Source organism: Mixophyes fleayi, chromosome 6 (assembly GCF_038048845.1).
Source record: "Mixophyes fleayi isolate aMixFle1 chromosome 6, aMixFle1.hap1, whole genome shotgun sequence".
Lineage (NCBI taxonomy): Eukaryota > Metazoa > Chordata > Amphibia > Anura > Limnodynastidae > Mixophyes > Mixophyes fleayi.
The window spans coordinates 129836860-129860365 of record NC_134407.1 but is presented as its reverse complement, the minus strand read 5'-3'; the positions used below and the strand labels follow the sequence as shown (position 1 = coordinate 129860365).

Genomic DNA, 23506 nt, shown 5'->3' with positions numbered 1-23506 from the left:
AGACCCATTCTGAATCTGAAATCTTTGAACACTCAGGTCAAGATTCCCAGGTTCAAGATGGAGTCTTTGCAGTCAGTGATTCATGGTTCAGACCATGCTCACGGCTAGGAAGCCAGTTTCTGACAGAGATTATTTAGGGTCTGGGAGACCTACATCTCCTGGTACGAACGAAAGGGGTTTCCTTTCGGTTTTTGGTTGACCCATTTACTGCTCTCCTTGCTGGTGGGTCTGGAAGTGGGCTTGAACTTTAGTTCTTGAAGGTCCAGGTGTGTACCTTTAATGGTTTTTTCCTTTGAAAAAGCTGGCATTTTTACTAGACATGCAGGTTTTCTTTCAGGGAGTAATGCAAGAGCAGCATCCTGGTAGATCCCTGGAATCTTTGTGCCGTCAGCCTTGCAGCACTTTATTTTTCGAACTACAGGTATTGTGGCGTAAATGCTCTTTACCAGGAAGACTGCCTTATTCTTGGCTGTCCTCCACAGCTTCAAGAGTTTCAGAGCTGTGGGCTCTGTCTTAAGTCTCGTTTTCTAATATTTTCAGGAGGCAGAGCTGTCTTTCAGAATAAGCCACCTTTCAGCCTAGAGTGGGTTGTTGGATTTCTTTTGGAGACAAATGAGCCTGTTCCCGTAAATGTTTGCACTATCCACTAGGTTGGTGGGTGCTTCCTGTGAGACAGAGCATGAATCCTTGTCTGTGCATCGATGTTGGGCAGCCACCTGGCATTTGGTACACATTTTCTCTAATTCTACCAATGATACATTTTTGCATCAGGAGAACAGGCTTTTGAAGGAAGATACTGTGCTCTGTAACTTTTGACTATAGGTACAGCTTTAGGACATACCCAGAGTATCTAGCATCCCCCAGGGATCTAAGAGTATATAGGATTTTTATACTTACATTTAATACTTTTTCTCTGGTCCAATCAGGGACACTGGGCACCCACACTTTACATTCTTTGTTCAGTTCTTGCTCTTTACTGTTCTCCTTGTTAAGTTTCTAGTTCCATTTTTTTTGTGTTTTGTTTTGTATGTTTTTTTAGTTCTGTTTTGTTTTGAAGTTCTGAATTCCTTCTGTGCTTTGTGCTTTTGTAAAAAAAAAATACTAAGTTTCCGACATGCTTTTAGAGTATAAAGGGTTAGGAGTTTAAGTTTTTGGAGGGACTCTGTATCACCTGACACCCAGTATACAGTGTCTCCCATTGAACTTGGAGAAAAGGATTCAATGTAAGTAATAAATAAAAATGTAAATTTTGTCTGATTCTATTGGTGAACACTACACACACCTTTCCAGTTTTCCAAGTTAGGAAGTTTTATATTTTAGAGTTGTGGCTCTTTTTCTCCATCTCTCTTGTTTTTTTTTCTCTGTCCTGTTCTGTGGGGCTTAAATAAGTTATTTGCGGCTATATAGGGGGAAGAGTTAAACATCTTGCAGATTATGTAAAGTGTCAAACTCCTAATCTGAGTTTCTAACACATGGTTGCGGTGTCCCCTAATGAAATCAGAGATATGGATTTAGCGTAGAATGAAAATCATATTTTTGCCCCTCATATAAGTAACTAGTTATCATAGCCACTATCTGTAATGTTACTGTATGCAATGCATTATTTGTAGCGTTCTGACTTATGGGTTCTTGTGTTGTTGGTATACATTGTTAGAGTTATTACATAACCCCCATATGTACACTGAAGCTGCCGATGTGACACAGTTTTAAGAAACACGTCATTATTAAATCATTACAGTGCCCAAAAAATATGAAAAAATCTAAAATATTCAGAAGACTATGAAATAAGGAAAATTTTGTGAAATGGATATTGCACAAACCTGAAAATAGTTTGTGGCCATGGAGTAATAGTGAATAGTAATCTAATAAGTTTATCCGTTTTTATCTTACTCAACTGCCATTCCCTGTTAATGTTATCTAGTTACAATTATTGCATGTTTTCTTCCAGGCACTGAGGGAGTACACTAGCGACGATATGAATGTGGCTCCTGGAGATAGAGTCTGGGTCCGTGGTTGGTTTCCAATTTTATTTGAGCTTTCCTGCATCATCAACAGATGTAAACTGGACATACGAACAAGGTAACTCTCATAGCCATTCAGTAATCATCATCATCATTTATTTACATAGCACCACTAATTCCGCAGCGCTGTACAGTCCCTGCCCCATGGGAGCTTACAGTCTTAATTTTCTTAACATACACAGACAGACAGAAACACAGACTAGGGTCAATTTGATAGCAGCCAATTTCCCTAATAGTATGTTTTTGGATTGTGGGAAGAAACCAGAGCACATGGAGGAAACCAACGCAAACATGGGGAGAACATACAAACTCCACATAGATAAGTCCATGATCGGGAATCAATCTCATGACCCAGTGCTGTGAGGCAGAAGTGCTAACCACTAAGCCACTGTTTCTCTGGGATCTTCATTATAATAATACTGTAGAAGACACTGTCCACACACTGAATGTAGACTTTCTGCAAATACTGTGCCTAACATAAGTAGCCTGTAGAATTAATCTATGGCAGTGCACCCTTGTAGTTGTGTGACATAGTCTTCTATAGGACATATGGTGTATCTGTAACTGAGTCAATAATATGGTTTTGATTCAAATGCGGCTCTCAGTTGGGAAGTTTGTTTAAACTGAAATATGTACACCTTCAAGACAGATACACCCATGTTGCAGATTAGAAGATAATATTTGATTTGTTTTGAGATATCATTGTCACTGTAAATAAATTCCCTACAGGGGCCTCACTGTAATGTTTGAAATTATGAAAAGCTACGGCAATACTTTTGAAAACCATTGGTGGCATGACCTGTTCCGCATTGTGTTCCGGATATTCGACAACATGAAACTTCCTGAGCAGCAAACAGAGGTAAGAAAATTAGATTACAGACTAATAGTGTGTACTGTCACATCACATTTGCACAATGTGATGTGTCTTGTATATATTGTGATAACAAGCTCAGCAAATGTGATGGTTCAATTATAGTACATGATGGTAATTTCACTCAATATGTTTGATCTCATGTAAACTGTGACTACCAGTGAATACAATTCACGTTGTTTCTTCCTATATAATTCCCCCACTCCATCAATACTACTTTTGTGTGCCCTAAGATTTAAATAGGAAATTCTGAGTTATGTAGAACTATTGCCCCTTACATACCTATTTTGAACCCAAGCTCCAATACTCCTACTTTTTTTCATCCTATGTGTTGCATACTGGAGATACTGTGGTATAGTATGTGGCTTGGCCACTTTATCTTAACCACTAAAAAGCTCAAGCTCCTCCCCCTGTATGCCCCCATTATCTTCTACGGACAGCCCTGCATTAGGTAGAAAGGGGGCTCAGTCCTTGGTGACGACAGCCTCCTGCTTGGCTGGGCACTAGGGGGAAGTGCCATACTTCATGGCAGGTTTCCCATTTTGTCAAGCACACAAAAACAAACATACATACAGATCCAGTGTGGGAGCAGCAGTTGGGCAGCTCCTGTCTCCTTCCCTTTCTATCCTTTTCCTGTAGTAGATTGGGGGGAGGGGTGATAAGTGTCTAGCTGGCCTGTAATACAGTTCCACATCCTTTCTTGGAAACTTTTCTCTATATTTTAATTTTTTCCTTTGTTCCTATCTATGTCTATGCTTCCAGGGCTTAACCTGGAGGAGGAACGGTGGGAAAGGTTTTTGCCTATCCCAGTTGCCAGGTTGATCCCTGGAAGCAATTCCCTTCCCAGACAAATTGCACAGTCTGGCTAGGACACACTATCTGCAGAGTGCATGACAGAGGACCAGTGTCTGCGCTTGCCAGTGGGGGCTTCCACTGAGGTGGCAGAACCAGCATGGTTTTTGTTCCTGGTGGTTGCAGAGCCCTCTCTGCAGCTCATTGCAAGTAGGGAGCTGATCAGGGATCTGTAGCCCTCTGCCCATTCCTCTTGGATCTCTGGGACAGGGAACTTCAGGCCCCTTCCTTTACTGCACCTGACACACCAACGTGTACTCAGGAACTAACTAAGTCTATGAAGGGTCTGGTGCAGGTCTTGTCATCTTTTGAGAGGATGTTGGATATGGCTTTCAGTACAAGTTTTGTGAAACCGGACAATTCACTGTTCAAAAGGAGAAAGCAGATTTTTTTGGTTTTTTTTTTCTGTTCCCTCTTCCCCTCCGTTAGAGGATCTGTTATGTCAGGTGAGGATTAAACCTTACGCAGACTTCTGCTTTCAGACCCTTTGTACACTCCCTAGCGCTGACATGGTGAAATGAGAATCTCCTCAGGTAGATGCTCCAGTAATGTACCTGTCCAAAACCACTGCTATCCCTACCATTAGCATTGTTACCTTAAGGAAAACATTGATAGGAAGCTTGTGGTTTCCCTAAAATCCATCTTCAGTTAAGCAGGCCTGGGCACCTAGACGGTTAGCTCCCAACACGGCAGAGAAGAAGTCAGCATGACCGGCACGCTGCCTACCCAGGGGCCCCATGTTGGAAAGTCCGTCTGCTGTGTTTCCAGGACTGGAGGTTCAATTCCACTACCAATGCCTAGGTCAGAGGAATTGTGTCAGCGGGTTCATCATAGATGTGATGAGCCTCCCCCAAATGGTTCTTCAACACGGCTCTTCCCAAATACCCAGTAAAATGTTGGGCTCTGTGGGATGCCATCCATGCCCTATTCTACCATTCTGCCCTACACCTTCATTAGTAGTGATTCCATTTCTAGAAGGTTTGGGGTTCTACTCCAATATTTGTTTGGTGCAGAAGCAAATCAGGTCTGTTAGGCTCATCCTCAACTAAAAATCTTTGAATACCCATCTGAGGGTGGCCAAATTCAAGATGGATTCACTGATTTCTGTTGTTAATGGCATGTAATGTGGCATGTTTATGTTGTTCATGGACATCAAGGATGTCTACCTACATATCCTGATCTAGGAGGGACATCATTGCCTCCTCCGGTTTGCTATACTGTCCCAGTACTTTCATTTCCTGGGCCCTACCCTTCGGTCTATTCACTGCTCCGAGGATCTTTACCAAAATCATATCAGTCATGGAAGCCCTACTAAGATTCAGAGGGGTGGCTATCATGCCTTACCTGGACGACCTTTGCTCAAGATGCACTTCTGTATAAAAATAATAGGCAAGATGGTCACCACCTTCCAGGCGTTCACAAGGTTCCACTCGAGGGAGTTCCAGAACTAATCTCAAAGTAAGACAAGTTTCACTTGCAACTGACTATTCGGTGCATCAGACTCCACATATACGACAGTCCCTTATTTGGTGGTTAAAGGGTTACCCCCTCAACAGTGGCTGCCTATTCACAATATGGGATTGGACCATGACAACCACAGAGGTCAGCCTCAGGGCTGTGGGGCGGTCACGCATGAGTTCTGTTTTCAGGGACTTTGGCCTCCGGAGGAGGGAAAGCTTCTGATAGATGTATTGGAACTTGATTTTCAGCATCTTGATCAGAGGAAGGTCGGTAAATATCCATTCGGTAGTGGCACATTCGAATCACCAGGTCGTGAAGGAAACCGGTGAGACCACACATTGGGCGAAACAAAGCATTCTGGCCATCGTGGTGGTGTTCATTCCAGGGATAAACAACTGGGAAGCCACCTTTCTAAGCCGACAAGCTCTTTTTCCGATAGAGTAGTCTCTACACCCAGAAGTCTGGTGAACAGGTGGGATCGGCAGATGTCGACATGATGGCGTTCCGATTGAACCACAGGGTGGAGACTTGTTTCAACAGGCATCAAGATGGGTCCTTGTGATTTTCCCCTCATTTGCCTGTTCCCTCCACTAGCCTTGCTACCAAGGGTTCTCAAGAAAGCAAAGAGGGATGACCCCCAAATGATACTCGTGGCTCCGAAATGGCCAAGAAGGTAGCGGTATTCCAATCATCTCACCATGAATGTGGCTCCTCTGTGAAGGCTAATTACAAGACCAGACTTAGTAAGCCTAGATCCCTTCCTGCACCAGAGTTTAACTCAGCTGGCTTTAATAATGTGGCTGTTGAGGCCATGATCCTTAAAGCCAAGGGATTTATTTTAGTTAACACAAAAGCTCTGGCTCCACCCCCTCTATACCCCACCTCTTGCTAGAGGCCAGTCTAGTTCAAGTGCACTTTCCCCGTGGTAGTCTCTCACTCCTCGTGTGTAGACACCTGAATAGGCAGCCAACTTAAAAGCTTGTGCTTTTCACCTTTTCTATCCTATATACTGTAAGGTAAAGGCTTTGGGGGTGATGTGTCTAACCTTTGTATTTTTTATACACTAAAGAGCTTTTGGCTGTATTGCAGGCTCACTTTCTCTTGTCGTTTGTGTGCTGCTTTTTATCTGTATTGTGTGTATTTCACTGTACTGTTTTGTCCCATCTTTGAACATGTCTGAGAGGGAAAAATCTACACGTGGCATGGCTGGTGCTACTATGCTAAGTTTCACCTGTGCTGTATGTCATGTTAAGTTACCATCTGGGCAGCCAGGAACACAGGCTCTGTGTGTTTCCTGTCGGCCCACGGAGACTACTCCTGGTGAAACAGTTGCTGTCTGTTCAAACACGGAGGAGCCTGATATTGGGCTGGGTCTCTATTTAAAACGGTGGAACTGCTTGCTCAGACGGTACAGTCTCAGGCTGCTCAATCTTCTGATTCAGCTTCCTTAGTTCAGGTTTTGCCTGTTGCTGCTCCAGTGCAGTCTGTAGAACCAGCCTGGGTGCAGGGGCTTGCATCCTCAGTACAAGGTCTGGTGGCGGTCTCTTCCTCCTTGGAGAGGATGATGCAATCGGCCGCACTGTCTTCCGGAAGCGGGTGGCGGCACCTCTTCTGGGGCATGATTCTGATTGTAGTTTCCAGGAAGAGGGTGAGTTACCGCTGGGCTCTGACATAGATGCTGCTTCTCTGGTAGAGGAGGTTCCATCTGATCGTCAGAGTGTTGAGGAGTTAATTCAAGCTGTGCGTCAGGTACTTGATATTCCTGAAGAACAAGTCCCTGAGGCTTCTGGATCCTCTCTTTTTGAAAGACGCAAGAAGACGGAAATTGTTTTTCCGGCCTCTACCCATTTGGAAGAGTTGCTGTTAAAATCTTGGACTTCCACAGACAGGAATTTTCAGGTGACTAAGCGACTGCAGTCGTGTTATCCTTTTCCCCCTGAAGTTCTCGCTAAGTGGGAGACGCTTCCTCAGGTGGAGGCAGCTGTGGCACGGTTGGCAAAGGTAACTACTATTCCTCTTCTTAACCAGGCCACTCTTAAGGATGGTACAGACCGGAAGGTCGAGACAGTTCTTAAGTCCATTTTTGTGGCAGCGGGTGCTTCTTTGAGGCCTGCTTTGGCATCAGCATGGGTTAACAAAGCTGTTGATCGCTGGTCGGAACAATTGTGGCGAGGTTTGTTGGCAGGCAGGCCATCCTCTGAACTGCTTCCTTTAGTGGAGCAGATACAGAGAGCAACAGATTATTTAGGAGAAGCTGCTATGGAAGCGGGTACAATTGCAGCGCGCATTTCTGCCTTAGCAGTTGCAGCTCGTCGGACTCTTTGGCTAAAGTCCTGGGAGGCTGATGTAGAGTCCAAAAAGGCTCTGGAGTCCATTCCTTTTTCTGGAGGTGTTCTGTTTGGACCTCAGCTTGATTTCTTTATTAGTCAGGCAACAGGAGGTAAGAGCACTTTCCTCCCGGTCAGTGTTCCGAAGCAGATGTTGTCCAGATTTCGGGCCTTTCGTTCTGCAGGTAGATCTCGAGGACAATATTCCTCAGGACAATCCTCTAGAGGTCAGCCATCCACTCCTAGAGGTGGTTTGCAGCGGGGAAGTCAGGCCTGGTCTGCGCGACGTCCAGCTGCAAGGCCGGCAAACAAACGGTCTGCATGACAGGGGTTTTGCTCCTTCACTGCCGTCAGTGGTGGGAGCCTGTCTTCTGCGGTTCATGGATCGGTGGTGTCAGTCCACTACCAATGTCTGGATTCGGGGAGTGGTGAACCAGGGTTACAAGATCGATCTGCTCGGTCTTCCTCCCAGACGGTTCTTCACCACAGGGCTCCCGTCATGTCCGAGAAAGCGATTGGCTTTAATAGAAGTGATTCAATCCCTTCTGTCATCCGGAGTGATTATTCCGGTTCCTCATTCACAAAGAGGTTTGGGGTTTTATTCCAATCTTTTTCTTTTGACAAAACCAGACTGCTCCTGCAGACTGATTCTCAATCTAAAGGCTTTGAACACTCAGATCAGAGTGCCCAGCTTCAAGATGGAATCTTTACGCTCGGTAATTCTCAGCATGGAACAGGGAGAATTTATGGTGGCTCTAGACATCAAAGATGCATATCTCCATGTGCCTATTTGGAAGGGTCATCAGTCCCTGTTGAGGTTTGCAGTTCAGTCAGAGCACTTCCAATTTCAGGCTCTCCCGTTCGGTCCTGGCACAGCTCCACGTATCTTCACCAAGATCATGGTGGTTATGGCTGCTCTGCTAAGGGCCAAGGGGATTACAATCATCCCTTACCTGGACGATCTGCTTTTAAAGGCAGATTCTTCTCAGAAGCTTCTGTTGCATATTCAGGTAGTAATCCAGACCCTGGAGTCGCACGGTTGGATTATCAACTTCAAAAAATCCAAGTTGATCCCATCCCAACGGATGGTTTTTCTGGGTCTCCTGTTCGATACCCGTCTGCGACGGGTATTCTTTCCTCAGGACAAGATTCTAGCTTTACAGAGGATGGTGAAATGCCAGTTGGTGGCAAGGAGACCTTCCATTCATTTTGCAATGAGGCTTCTGGGCAAGATGGTATCGTCATTCGAAGCGATCCAGTTTGCTCAGTTCCATGCACTAAAGTTTCAATTTTAACTTCTGTCGCAGTGGAACAAATCTCACCGCAATCTGGCGAGTCAGGTTTTTCGTCTGTCTCCGCAGACGCGTCAGTCGCTGATCTGGTAGAATCTCACCAGGGGACGCTTGTTCTCAATTTGGAATTGGATTCTGATAACAACAGACGCCAGCCTTCAGGGTTGGGGGGCTGTATGTCTTCAGGCTCGGTTTCAGGGACTTTGGACTCACAAAGTGTCCCAACTTCCAATAAATGTCTTGGAACTGCGTGCAGTTTTTCACGCTCTAAGAAGTGCGCAACATTTGCTGCAGGGAAAGCCAGTACAGATCCAATTGGACAATGTCACGGCAGTGGCATATCTCAACCAACAGGGCGGCACCAGGAGTCCCTTAGCTATAAAGGGAGACTCGCAGGATATTTCTGTGGGCCGAAGCTTACATTTCGGCCCTCGTGGCCATCTTCATTCCCGGAATAGAAAATTGGGAAGCATCCAGGGGAATGGTCTCTCCATCCGGAGGTGTTTCAACAGTTAGTGGTGAAATGGGGTCAACCAGATGTCGACATGATGGCATCTCGGTTGAATCACAAGGTTCCCCACTACTGTCCCCTTGCAAGAGATCCTGGGGCAGTCGCGGTAGACGCTATGTCCGTCCCTTGGAGGTACCGCTTAGTGTACCTTTTTCCTCCGATAGCCATGCTTCCACGAGTACTGAAAAAGGTGAAGAGGGAGGGTGTTCCAGTGTTTCTAGTAGCGCCGGATTGGTTGCGCAGGTCCTGATACACCGACGTACTCTTCATGGCAGCAGGTCGGTCGTGGCGGTTGCCAATACGCCCAGATCTACTAACCCAGGGTCTCTTTTGTCATCAAAGTTTGCATCGTCTGGCTTTAACGGCGTGGCTGTTGAAGCCAGGATCCTAAGAGCTAAGGGTTTTTCGAATCGGGTGGTTCAGACCATGCTCCATGCTCGAAAGCCGGCTTCAGCCAAAATATATCATTGAGTCTGGAGGACATATATTGGTTGATGCGAAAAGAAGGGATATCCTACATCTTCTTTTCGTCTGGCCAGGTTACTCAGGTTTCTGCAAGATGGCTTGGATGCAGGTTTGCGTCTTAGTTCTCTTAAGGGTCAGGTGTCAGCTCTTTCAGTTTTCTTTCAAAGAAAACTTGCTGTCATACCTGACGTGCAAACTTTCATTCAGGGTGTTCTCCATGTTCAACCTCCTTATATTCCTCCGGTTCCGCCATGGGATTTGAATTTGGTGTTGAGGGCTTTACAGCTTCCACCATTTGAACCCCTTGAATTCGGTGTATTACAAATTTCTAACTTTGAAAACGTTTTTTCTTTTAGCCATTTCTGCGGCACGCAGAGTTTCAGAGCTTGCTGCTTTGTCTTGCAAGCCTCCTCTGCTAGTTTTTCATGAGGATAGGGCAGTTCTTCGAACCAAGCCCTTCTTCCTCCCTAAAGTTGTATCTAAGTTTCATTTGAATCAGGATATTGTCATTCCGGCTCTAACTGATTCCTCGTCTTCCGATAACGATGACTGTCTTCGTTATCTTGATGTTGTTCGTGCCTTGTGAATTTATGTTAAAAGATCTCAGAAGTTACGTAAAACTTAGGATCTTTTGATTCTTTATGATGCTCACAAAAGAGGCTGGCCAGCTTCTAAGGTGACCAGTGCTAGGTGGATTACGGCTGTTATCCGCCAGGCTTACAGTGGGGTTGGGGAGCCTGTCCCAGATAATCTACGGGCGCATTCTACAAGATCTGTAAGTGCTTCCTGGGCGGCCCGCCATGGTGCCTCCAGTGAACAATTGTGTAAAGCGGCAACGTGGTCTTCTGTACACACCTTCACAAAGTTTTACAGATTTAATGTATTTGCCTCTAGGGATGCAAGTTTTGTGAGAAAGGTGCTTCGGGCCGTTTCTTCTGAGCGTTCCCTCCTGTGAGACAGCTTTGGGATGTCCCCAAGGTCCCGGTGTCCCCCAAGGGATGTCAGAGAAAATTGGATTTTTATCCGTTTCTCTTAGTCCATTGGAGGACAGTGGTCGCCCACCCTTAAAGCTCTGGTTTCTCCTTCTGTTTGATATGTTGTTTGATTGTTAAGAGAATGATGTGGTGTTAAGTTTATTATCTTTTCTTTGGTTTCTCTCTATCTCCCTTTCTGCGGGCTTGGTTAAACATAGACTGGCCTCTAGCAGGAGGTGGGGTATAGAGGGAGTGGAGCCAAAGCTTTTGTTTTAACTAAAAGTTAAAGTGGCAGCGTTTCGCCTGTCCTACTCTATACCCCAAGGTCCCGGTGTCCCCCAGTGGATTAAGAGAAACGGATTTTACATAAGTATAAAAATCCCATTATCTAGGAACTATTATATGGTCTGGAAGATCTATATTTCCAGATGCAAGTGTAAAAGCTACTCTATTACTTCCTTCAGGTTAGCGCGATTGCTGGATGGGAACTTGAGCCTTAGCTCCCTAAACGTTCAGTTATCTGCTTTGCCAGTTTTCGTTCAACACAAACTAGCGCTTCTACCAGGGAGTGCTGCATTTTCAGCCTCGACTCTTATTTTCAACTCTCTTCAGGTGACTCCTTGGAACTTAAGTTGGTGCTTAATGTGCATTTCAACATCCTTCTTTTGAGCCATTGGATTCAGTGTGTCCGAAGTTCTTGACTCTCTTTCTCTGGCTCTGTCTTGTCTCCGTTTCTCATTTCCCATGAGGATAGGGTTTTCTTTAGGACCATGCCTTTTTTTTTTTTTTTTTTGTGCTTGCGTTTTATCCTTTTCTTTGAATCTATGGGGGACACTGGACTTCCTCCTTTTATGCTCTACTTGTTTTACTTGTTGTAGTTTGAAAAAAGGGTTTACTGCTCCTCTCCCTCGTGTTCCCTACTCCTTTGGGGATTTGTTAGTAAAAAACTTGACAACTAGAAATCAGTAAAACTGAGGTGTGCTCCCTTAAATTAATGAAATGTGTACAAGTAAATAAAATATTCTGAGAAAGTGCTGCCAAGACCATTAAGTGAACACAAAGAAAAGCTAGTTCGGCGCTCTGAAACAAATTATATATAAATCACTATGTGTCTGCATATACATAAGTAGGAACATATTCTGCACAATATAGCTATATTGGGATAAGCTCATCTGTCAACGTCAAGTTATCTACTGTAGGTCAGTCCCGAGCCTTTCATAAAGTGTACAAGTGTAACAAAAAAAAACCTGAAGTTCAGCAGCAAATGGGGGATCAGTTTGAGCTTTTTTGCCGGTTAATTTAAAGTGCCTAAGTTCCATATCGCCACCTGTTTTAAAGAAAGTATAAAAATACAATTTTTGGATCCTAAAGAAAGTCAAGGCTTTTTTTTTTAAAAAAAAAAAATTAGACCATAATTACATTTTATTAAACATTGAGTGTATGTTAGGGTTAATGGTGCTGTTTTGCTGTGGTATAATTAATGCAGTCTTTTTGTGTTATCTGTGATAAACTAATAATTTTTTCCTCTCTTTTATTAGAAATCTGAATGGATGACCACAACCTGTAACCATGCACTTTATGCAATCTGTGATGTTTTTACACAGTTCTATGAGGCCCTTAACAGTGTTCTTCTCTCTGATATCTTTACCCAGTTACACTGGTGTGTTAAACAAGGTGAGGTTGTCACACTGTAAAGTAGGCATATTTCACAGTATGTGTTTATATGAATATATCTACATATTTTCAGTATATCGCAATCACCTCTTTAAAGCAGCCTGTAGCTTCAGTAGTGTTATCTCACACAACCTAGTATGGTGGTTAAAAGGTACCAAACTTTATTTAAATTGCAAATGTTTCATACAGACAGCTATCCGCTATAAAATTGCATGAAAATACTGTGTTCTAATAACACTCAGGCAGTAATGAAACATGTACATTAAATTAATGGGAAATTGAGGTATAATTGTTGAGAAAATCTTACAGGCAAAATGTAGCAACCACCACATTTCTCATTCATCCTATTTGGGGGACACAGAGTATTAATAGATTATAGAGGACGCTGTGCAAGAATAAGGCACTAATTCTACACTAAAACGTGTTTAGTCCCTATTTATCCCCCTCTCTGCCTCCCCACTGTAAGTCCTCAGTTTTTAGTTTAATGCCTAGGGAGTAGAGTATCTTTTTTTTTTTTGATCATTCGTTTTTTATTTTTATGGTTTGCCCTATCGGTGCAAAACCTTGAAAAGTCGTAACAGGGATTGTCGTGAGTCTTCCTTGCTGGATAGATTGTTGGACACTTTGTCGTCCACAAACCCTGATAAGCATCAGATTCACACCAGATTCATTACTTATGAGATTCCAAATTGGAACACTCCTCTCAGGAGGAAGGTGGGATTCAGGGGACTATGAGGACCTGACAGGGATGGTTGGATGACTCCTCTAGCGGGCAGGGAGAAGATAAATTGCTATTAAAGGTTAGAAAAGTTCTTAAAATTCAGGATTTGGAATCAAATCAAAGGAGGTGCCTCCTTTGCCAGCCCCCCTCTCCCAACGTTCTCATGCCCTCCTAGGAGCCGGGCACAGTTGCCGCCGCAGGCTGCAGACACTGTGTGAGGAGGGATGGCAGTAGGTAAGTGAAACCCTCTCCCAGCACAGTGCTGGGAGAGGGTTTTCTAACCCTCCTCTCACAGCACAGTGCTGGGAGAGGGGAGGTAGAAAATTGCAATTTGTCCCGAGTCTGGCTGCTTCTTACTAGGAACATCATCTAAAAAAAAAAAAAAAAAATCTATTTAGCTTAGGGACTGGGTCAGGTTAGGGTCACTAAGATAGTGAGCCCTGCTAGGCACTGGATTAGTTGAGGGGGTTGTCCTGTTGGACGCTTGCCAACCCAGTGCTGGGCCCTCGGGGAGTGGTGTTTCCTCTATTGCACTTCCTCCGTGGTGGTCTCTCACTCCTTTGTGTGTAGACAGCCATTTTATAGCTCCAGCTTTTCCCCTTTTCTGTCCTGAGTCCTGTAAGGTAAAGGGTTGGGGGTTGTTATTTTCAAAAGTGTTTTACTCTGTGGGGCTTTATTGGCTGTATTGCAGGTTCACTTTTTGTTCAGTTTTGTATGCTGCTTGTCATCTATATTGTGTTTTGTTACACTGTTTATTACACTGTTCTGTGTGTGTGTTTTGTCCCGTCTGTTAACATGTCAGATGGGGGAAAACCATGCGTGGTAGGTCTGGTGTTACATCTATGTTGAGTTTCACCTGTGCTGTCTGTCACGTTAAGTTACCATCTGGTCAGTCAGGCTTGCAGGCTCTGTGCACAGCCTGTCGGCCCTCAGACACCATACCGTGTGAAACAGCAGCTGCTTGTTTAGATACAGCAGAACCTGCCTGGGCTCGGTCTCTCTCCAATACGGTGGCTGAACTTGCTCTCTTCTGAATCTGCTTCCTCTGTAGCAAATGACATGTGTTCTAGTTCGCTAAGTAAGAATTTGACTGTTTCTACTCCGGCAAAGTTTGTAGAACCAGCTTGGGTACAGGGACTTATATCCTCTGTACAGGGTTTGGTTTTGGTTTAGAAAGGATGTTGCATTCTGCTGCACTGTCTTCCTCAAGTAAACGTAAGACTGGCGCCACCCCTTCAGGGAAATTAGTCAGATTCTGACTGTTGTTCCCAGGAGGAGGGTTAATTAGCGGTGCATTCTGATATGGAGGCTCCTTCGGTGGTGGTGGAGGAGGTTCATTCTGATCCTCAGAGTGTGAGGGAATTAATTCAAGCTGTGCGTCAGGTACTGAGGAAGAGGTTCCTGACACTGCAGAGGCTTCTCTTTTTGCAAGCCGGAAAAAGAAATCTCTTTCCCAATTGGAAGATTTATTGTCAAAGCCTTGGGCTTCCCTAGATAGAAAGTATCTAGGCGACTACAGTCGTATTATCCTTTTCCTCCTGAAGTTCTTGCTAAATAGGAGGCGCCTCCACGTGTGGATGCTGCTGTTGAAAGGTTAGCCAAAGTTACTACTATTTCTTTTCCTAACGCATAGTTTCATAGTTATCTTGCAAGTCTCCTCTTCTTGTTTTTCATGAAGACAGGGCAGTTCTTCAAACCAAGCCCTCTTTCCTTCCTAAGGTCGTGTCTAGATCTATATCAGGACATTGTCATTCCTGTCCTGACTGATTCTAAGTCTTCAGATAACGATAATTCTATCGTTATCTCGATGTTGTCCGAGCTTTGAGCAATTATGTGAAAAGATCTCAAGGTGCGCAAGACTGAGGATCTTTTGATTCTCTTTGATGCTCACAAGAGAGGCTGGCCAGCTTCTATGGTGACTATTGCTTGGCGGATTACAGCTGTTATCCATCAGGCTTATAGTGTCCCAGATAATCTCCGGACGCACTCTACAAGGTCTGTAAGTGTTTCCTGGGCGGCCCGCCATGGTTCCTCCAGTGAACAGCTGTGTAAAGTGACCAGCTGTGTAAAGTGACCATGTGGTTGTCTGTACACACATTCAATAAGTTTTACAAGTTTAATGTGTTTGCATCAAAGGATGCAAGTTTTGGAAGAAAGATGCTTCGTGCTGTTTTTTTTGAGCGTTCCCTCCCGTGAGGTAGCTTTGGGATGTCCCCAGTGTCCCCCAAAGAAAGACAGAGAAAATTGGATTTTTATACTTACGTAAAATCCGTTTCTCTTAGTCCATTGGGGGACACCGGGCTCCCACCCTTAATGCTCTGGTTTCTTCTACTGTTTGACATGATGTCTTGTTGTTAAGAGAATGTTGTTAATTTTATTTTATTTTCCTGTTTTCTCTCTATCTCCGCTTTCTGTGGGCTTGGTTAAACATAAACTGAGGCTTACAGGAAGTGGGGTATAGAGGGGGAGGAGCTAGGGCTTAGTTAACTGAAGTTAAAGTGCCGGTTCACCCTGTCCCTACTCTATACCCCAATGTCCCCGGTGTCCCCCAATGGACTAAGAGAAACGGATTTTACGTAAGTACAGGTATTCCTCACTTAACGACCTAGTTCCGTTCCAACGACTAGGTCGTTAAGCGAATTGGTCGCTAAGTGACTACAGTACTGTATACATATGCATGGCAATAAAAAATCAGCATGTGCATATGCAGTTTTATATTCCTCCCTTTAGTAAAAAGATGTTATGTTTAGTTAATGTCCTTGCAGTATTACTTCAGAACAAAGTGCTTTCAAGTACTGTAGAGCTAACTTACCGCACGATGGAGACTGCAAGGGTATCAGGTGCGTCTTGTCTTGTCTTCTTCAGCTCAGAAAGAAACTATGCGGGTACTACGGGCGCAAGGGCACAGGTCATTTATTTCCCTTATTGCTGAGCGGAGGAGCCGGACGTAACAACGGGTCGTAAGTCCGAATGGTCGCTAAATAGGTCGGTCGTTAAGTGAGGAATACCTGTATAAAAATCCAATTTTTACTATCGGGACTGAGCTGACTTTGACGGCTTGTTGGTTGAGTCCATGATTCTGCATGCTAAGAATCTATCTGAGAAAGACAACGAGACCATCATCAAGGCCAAGAAAGCTGTCTCTTCTTAAGATTAAAACATAATGTGTAAAAGTTACATAGTCTGGTGTGAAAGTAAAGGTGTTACCACTTCTTCCTTTAGTTTGTCTTACTTCTTTTCCTTCTTACAGGATGACCTGGGTGAGGGTTAGATTAGCTTCACTCAAAGTTCTGAGTTATCTGTAGTCTTCCACAGAAAATGGGCTACTATACCTGAGGTCCAGACCTTTCTTCATGGTGTTCTTCATGTGCAATCACCCTTTGTTCTGCAGGTTGCACCATCGGATCTGAACACTGTCCTTTTGGCGCTACAGAAGCCGTCTTTAGAGTTTTTGGAATTCGTTCACAATGACAATGACCTGCGACAAAACAGACAGTTGAGAGGTGGATTAAGGCTACCATCTGTCAGACTTGGGGAACTCCAGGTCCTGAAAATATTTCAGTCCACTCTGGGCATCATGGTATGGAGCCTCAGTTGAACAGTTGTCAGGCAGCAACCTGTTCCTCCGTCCAAACCCATTAACAGAATCTACAGGTTCAATGTCATTGTTTCAGAAGACTCCAGTTTGACCAAAACATTTTGCGCACAGCAGCATTGTCTCAGTTTACCGACCCCTAGACATCTTTGGAAAGTCACCATAGTAAGCAGTGTCCCCCCAAATGGAATGAATGAGAGAAGAGGATTCATGTACTCTACGTAAAATCCACTTCTCTGAATCCATTTGTGCTCCAACCCCTTTGTTTGTTGTAGCTGATTTCAAAGGAGGATTCAGAGGATTTGATAATGAAATAGTTAAGTTTATTAACTTGCGTGTACCCAAACATCTGGTCTAAGTAGATCAAGGATACTACATTTTCAATTATGCTTTATAGACTATAATCTTGGTATCCCTGCGCAGAGGGACGTTTTGATGTACATTTGTAATGACATTTACAATGATTGAATGACTATTAATTACGTGCCCCCTATCTCTTATGTATGGAGACATAGTTTCTCTTATCTATGTTTCTAAATAATCACTGATGCAAGTCCGTGCTGGCCTTGCAAAGAGTATATCCCAAAAAGCATGAAAGACATAAACATTTCCATTTCTTGCAAAACTAATTTCATAAAAAACAGAAGCATACAAGTACAAAAATGGCTGGTAGAATCCATTTTGTAAGCAAGACTGATTATTCAAACAGTTCTATGTCATATCATGTCACGCTAAGGAGAGGCCCTTATTAAAGCCAATAAGAAAACCAGTGATATCAAAGAAAAAGAAATACTGATTTTTCACAAACACGTTCCCAGCTGCCGTGACTTTGGGTGTTTGCTGTATGAGGTTGCACACGATTCCAGCCCACAAAGTCTCTCTCTACCTATCACACAGGTTATAGACCTACTGAATCGACCCCAGACAGCGCTCACACCCCCACACACTTCAGGTTTGCCACCAACTATTGAAAACGGGCAAAAGAGGACCCCAATATACTGGCACACAAGGCTTCCACAGGCTAACAAGGCCCCTACCAGCAAACAAAGGGTTAACTCTTCACACCTCCAGACTGTTACACAAATGTAAATGCAAGCACACACTAAACTTGTTAATCAAATGTATCAACAAATCACACACCGGCATTCAAAGGGTTAACTTGGTCGAGCTATATTCTTCTTAACAGGATAATGGATTTGTTAGAGTATCAAGGACGCCACATATTAAATTATATCTGAATGCCCTGTACTTTTGTATAGTAAATCTATAAAGAAAAACAATGAATAAACAACTCGTATAACATACACAAGCAAAGCAGTTTAAAATAAAAGGGGTTACATTCAGAGTATCACTTACATGAGTTGCATATTCTGTGTCATGGGAAATTGGCTAGGAAGATGGACAGCTTATCAATGTGGATTGATTTTCCCAAAAGACTGACAATTTGTTGTAACTGGTCTCAGCTTTTTAACGACACCTTTACAACTTCCCACCTCTTGGGGGTTGTGGTCTGTGATATTTATTTCAATCACCATTTCCATGTTGTCCGATTTACTATCCAATTTTACTATCTGACCTAACTTTTCTGTGGAGCATCACACAGACCCAATTTTATTAATAAATCCCCTATGAATTTGTCCATCTTTTGATACAAAACACGCCTAAATACAGTGTATTCGTAGAGCTAACACTCATTTCCTTAACTTCTCGGTGGGGCAGAATTCTTAATTTGACATATGAGCTGCCATTCATCATGATATTGAAGAATATGTGGTTGATCACTAATTTTATTGATTTTAAGTGGCAAATTTTAAAACTGAATTATTTTTGTCTATATCACATATAGCCAAGTTGGCACATGGGCTCTTTGAGCCAGACACCATGCTGAGCAGTTCCTAAAAGTCTCAGGTGTCAAAACTTCATCCCAGGCCAGGATATATCTCACAGCAGGGGCTCTTTGAAGCTGCCACAGGTGACACTATCTTCATACTGGAATGTGTAGAGCCAGCAGAACACATACAACAGACTTTCTGTCTTCACATTTATCACTTTATTAGCTCAACTTATCAATGGATTTATTTAATTTAACATATTTGCACTGCAGTTATGCTTTAAGCCTTATTCCCCATATATATGTGATGGGTTAACCCTTATAAATAACTGTAAGTTATCTATGTTCACGACACCTCCCCTTTTTAAGAGACGGCATGGGGATTGACTGACAGGTCATTGCCCTGGCCAACTCCCACAGATTCCCCCTGGTTCCACTGGAATAGCTGTTAGCTGGGTCTCAATAGGTTCTCTTTTGAGAAGTGTTAAGTAGGGGTTAAATATCTCATTTGGCTGGGACTTCTGGTCCTTCAATAGCTGTGGGCTAACCTCTGCATTCTTAGCTACCCTCTCTATATCTCTCACTGACTGTCTCTTTGTGGGTGCTGCCTGAGAGAACACCTCCCTCCCACAAAAACTCCGGTAAATGGGAACCCTATAATTCTGTCACAGCCGAATACCTAGTACCACTTTGCCCTGCTTCCCAGTTACGAAATTCCCTTGAGACACAGTATGTAATTCTTATCTGGGGGGCTACTGGACAGGACACTTCCCTCCCCCTTGGAATTATGTATCTGGGGTTGTAGAGTAATTGGGAGTTTGGGCCCCTCATCTACCTCCTCTAAGCCGTTAGATGGCTGACTAGGAGAGGGTGGGCTAGCAACTGACCCCCCTGTCTCTACAGAAAACTCAGGTGAATGTTTAGAACACAGATGGACATCCGAGTGGTGAACATTAGAACTACAGGTCCCAGCATCAATGTAAGGATTGCTGTCACTCGCTATTTCCCATTGGTCATGTCTATGTGTCTCCCCACATTATCAACACCCCTGGGTACAGCTGGTTTAGACACACAACAGACAGTTTCACTCTGCCCTCCCTCCCATTTACACTGTATCCTCACACATGACCTGGTTAAGAACGTTGCTGTTATCTAACCCTACAGAAATAATCATATTGTCATCTGTCCAATTTCTTGAAAGAATCTTATCTACACCAGTATAAATGCCAATATTTGCAGTAACAGTGTCCCCTGTCCCTACCTCATGACAAGATGTTAGTGTAAAAACAGGTTTAGATTCTAATGCAATACTATTTCTGGCATTATCATCATTATACGCATCAGGTACAATGCAACATTCTTTTTCCCTGTCAGATCCTGGCACCTGGGAACAACCATGGGTACTCTCAGTAGATTTTAACACAGTGACATGTGTAGCAATAGCATCATTACATACATCAGGTACAATACAACATTCCCTTTGCCTGTCACCCCTGGTATCTGGAGAAAAAACGTGGTTACTCTCAGTAAATTCTGACACTAACACTTGTGGCATTAAAATCATTACATACTTCAGGTACAATAGAATATACCCTTTCCCTGTCACATCCTGGTTTACATATTTCAGGTGCAACTGAACAAACCTTTTCCTTGTCACCACCTGGTACCTGGGAAAAAACGTTGGTACTCCCAGCTGATTCTACAACATTATCAGTGGAAATATACTCAGAAAGCATTCTACCTAAATCAGTCCCAAGTAACACATTGGCAGGGATATTGTCTGATACCCCTACGTCTATTAGGCACATTCCAGCACCACAATCAAGGTAAACGTTAGTGCAGTGGATTCCAAACTTTTTTAGTTCAAGGCATCCTTAGGGTCTCCAAATTTTTTTCAAGGCACCCCTAAGCCAAAATAATTACCAAGTAGTCCCCCGCCTTGCTTACCACTGGCCCTGGCCGAGGCACCCCTGTGAGATCTCCAAGGCACCCCAGGGAACCTAAGCGCACAGTTTGGGAACCACTGACTTATCCATAGGCTTTTTGAAGCTGCCACAGGTGACACTCCTATCTTCACACTGAAATGTGCAGAGCCAGCAAAACACATACAACAGACTTTCTGTCTTCACATTTTACACTTTAGTAGCTCAACTTACCAATGGATTCATTTGTTATAACATATTTACACTGCAGTTATGCTTTAGACCTTATTCCCCATAATTATGTGATGGGTTAACCCTTACATATAACTGTAAGTTCTCTATGTTCACAACACCAAAGGAAAGCAATGGACTTAAGTGTATGCTTGAAAATACAAGAAGCCTGACAGGTAAAATGGGGAAGTTAGAACTAGTAACAATGAATGAGCAATATGATATTATAGATATTACTGAGACATGGTGGTATGATACACATGACTTGGCAGTTGACTTAGAGGGCTATACTCTCTTCAGGAGAGATAGGGTAAATAAAAGGGGAGGAGGAGTATGTCTTTATATTAAGCCAGTGTTAAAACTAAGTATAGAAGAAGTTATTTACGAGAGTATTGGTGATAATATAGAGGTATTGTGGGTGGAAATATTCATTGGAGGAAAAAGTTCAGAGACGTTGCTGATAGGGACATGCTATAAACCGCCAGGTATTAGTATGGTTGAGGAAGCCCAACTTCTACATCAAATTGAAAAGGCTATACAACCAGTTCGTTATAATTATGGGGTATTTTAATTATGCGGACATTGATTGGAGTTCTGAGACTTGTGGTACAGCTTGGGGCAGCAGGTTTCTGACCACACTAAATGATCTTTAAACGTCCAAAATAGTAGAGGAACCAACTAGAAACCAGAATATACTGGAACGAGTAATAACAAATAATATAGACATAATATCAAATATTCAAGTAAGAGAGCACTTGGGAAACAGTAATCATAATATGGTCTCATTTGAAATTTATTTCCAGAAGCAATAGTATAAGCAGTCAACTAAGACTTTAAACTTTAGAAAGGCAAATTTTGATATACTAAAGGAGTCTATAAAGTGCATAGACTGGGACCCAGTTTTTGAAGGAAAAAATACAGAAGAAGAATGGGCTGTATTTAAAATGTTTGAAAAATATACGTGTAAGTTCATTCCTATAGGAGACAAATATAAAAGAATAAAGTCTAAACCAATGTGTAATGTGGCTAAAGGTAAGGAAAGAATGAAAAGAGAGAGAAAGTCTGAAGGGACTAAGGAGTCCTTCCATTTCTATGAGGAATGTAATAAATCCTACAAAAAGGAAATTATATTAGCTAAATTAGAAAAAGAAAACCAAGTTGCATAAGAAAGTAAGACAAACCCTAAAAAATTTTTTTTAAGCATATAGATGGCAAAAGAATAAAAAAGACAATTTAGGACTCCTAAGTGAGATGGTTGGATTGCAGAAGCAGAAATATTAAACATTTTATTTTCTTCAGTATTTACTAGAGAGGAACAAATGGTAGCAGTAATACATAAAAATGGAAATGCAACCGTACCATTAATTAACACTTGGCTGACAAAGGAAGAAGTCCAAAGGCGACTGAATAAAATTAAGATAAAGCTCCAGGTCCTGATGGCATTCACCCAAGGGTTCTTGTGGAGCTAAACTCAGAAATAGCTAGACTGCATTACTTAATTTTAATAGATTTAATTTCATCTGGCTCAGTACCAAGGGATTGGCGAAAGCAGATGTGGTGCCGTTGTTTAAAAAGGGAATGAGATCACAACCAGGGAATTGGAGACCTTTAATCCTAACCTCAATATTTGGGAAGCTACTGGAGGGTATATTAAGGGATAGTGTTCAGGATTGCTTGGTGTGCAATAAGATTATTAGTGGGAATCAGCATGGATTTGTGAGGGATAGGTCATGTCAAACTAATCTAATTAGTTTCTACGAGGAAGTTAGTGGGAGCTTAGACCATGGTGGTACAGTAGATGTGGTCTACTGGGATATTGCAAAGGGCTTTGATACAGTGCCACACAAGAGGTTGATTTACAAAATAAAGAAACTAGATCTAGGAAACAACCTTTGTACTTGGGTCAAAAACTGGTTGAAGAGTAAGGAACAGAGAGTTGTGATAAATGTAACATTTTCTAATTGTCAAAAGTTAAAAGTGATATACCTCTTTAATATATTTATTAATGACCTTGGTGATGGTTGGGAGTGCAAAGTTTCCAGATGACACCAACCTTTGTAAGATAATTAAATCAGAGCAGGATGTAGTTTCTCTGCAGAGGAACTTGACTATACTTGAGGATTGGTCGGCCAAATGAATGAAGAAGTTTAACATAGATAAATGTAAGGTTATGCATTTAGGGATCAAAAACAAGCAAGCAATCTATACATTAAATGGGATAAATTTAGGGAACTCTAAAATGGAAAAGGATATGGGAGTGCTTTAGACAGTAGACTTATCAATAGTGCTCAATGTCAAGCAGCAGATGCAAAAGCCAATAAAGTATTGGCATGCATAAAATAGGACATAGATGCAAGGGAAGACAGTGTAATTTTGCCACTATAAATTGTTGGTAAGACCTTATCTTGAATACAAGTACAGTTCTGGGCACCACTCTATAAAAGACATTTTGGAACTAGAAAGGGTTCAGAGAAGGGCGCCCAAATTGATAAAGTGTATGGAGTTATGAGAAAAGGTTAGCCAGTTTAGGCATGTTTACTTTAGAAAAGAGGCATCTAAGAGGGGATATGATTACTATGTACACATACATTAAGGGTCAATACAGAGAACTTTCATGGGAACTTTTTATCTCAAGAACTGCACACAGCATACGCGGTCACCCCCTAAGGTTAGAAGAGAGGAAAGTTTCACAACCAGCAAAGGAAGGGGTTCTTTACAGTAAGGGCAGTCAAGATATGGAATTCACTGCCAGGGAAGG

The 23506-nt window shown here is 42.8% G+C and overlaps 1 protein-coding gene across 2 annotated transcripts in view; it reads left to right on the top strand.

Moving 5' to 3' along the window:
- ARFGEF2 (ARF guanine nucleotide exchange factor 2) overlaps positions 1–23506 on the top strand; it is a 128781-nt gene that overhangs the window by 89422 nt on the left and 15853 nt on the right. For both annotated transcript variants that reach the window (XM_075176427.1, XM_075176426.1), the window contains 3 exons: positions 1949–2079; positions 2751–2880; positions 12313–12448. In XM_075176427.1, coding sequence (XP_075032528.1) covers positions 1949–2079; positions 2751–2880; positions 12313–12448 — 397 coding nt within the window. The remainder of the gene's footprint in view (positions 1–1948; positions 2080–2750; positions 2881–12312; positions 12449–23506) is intronic.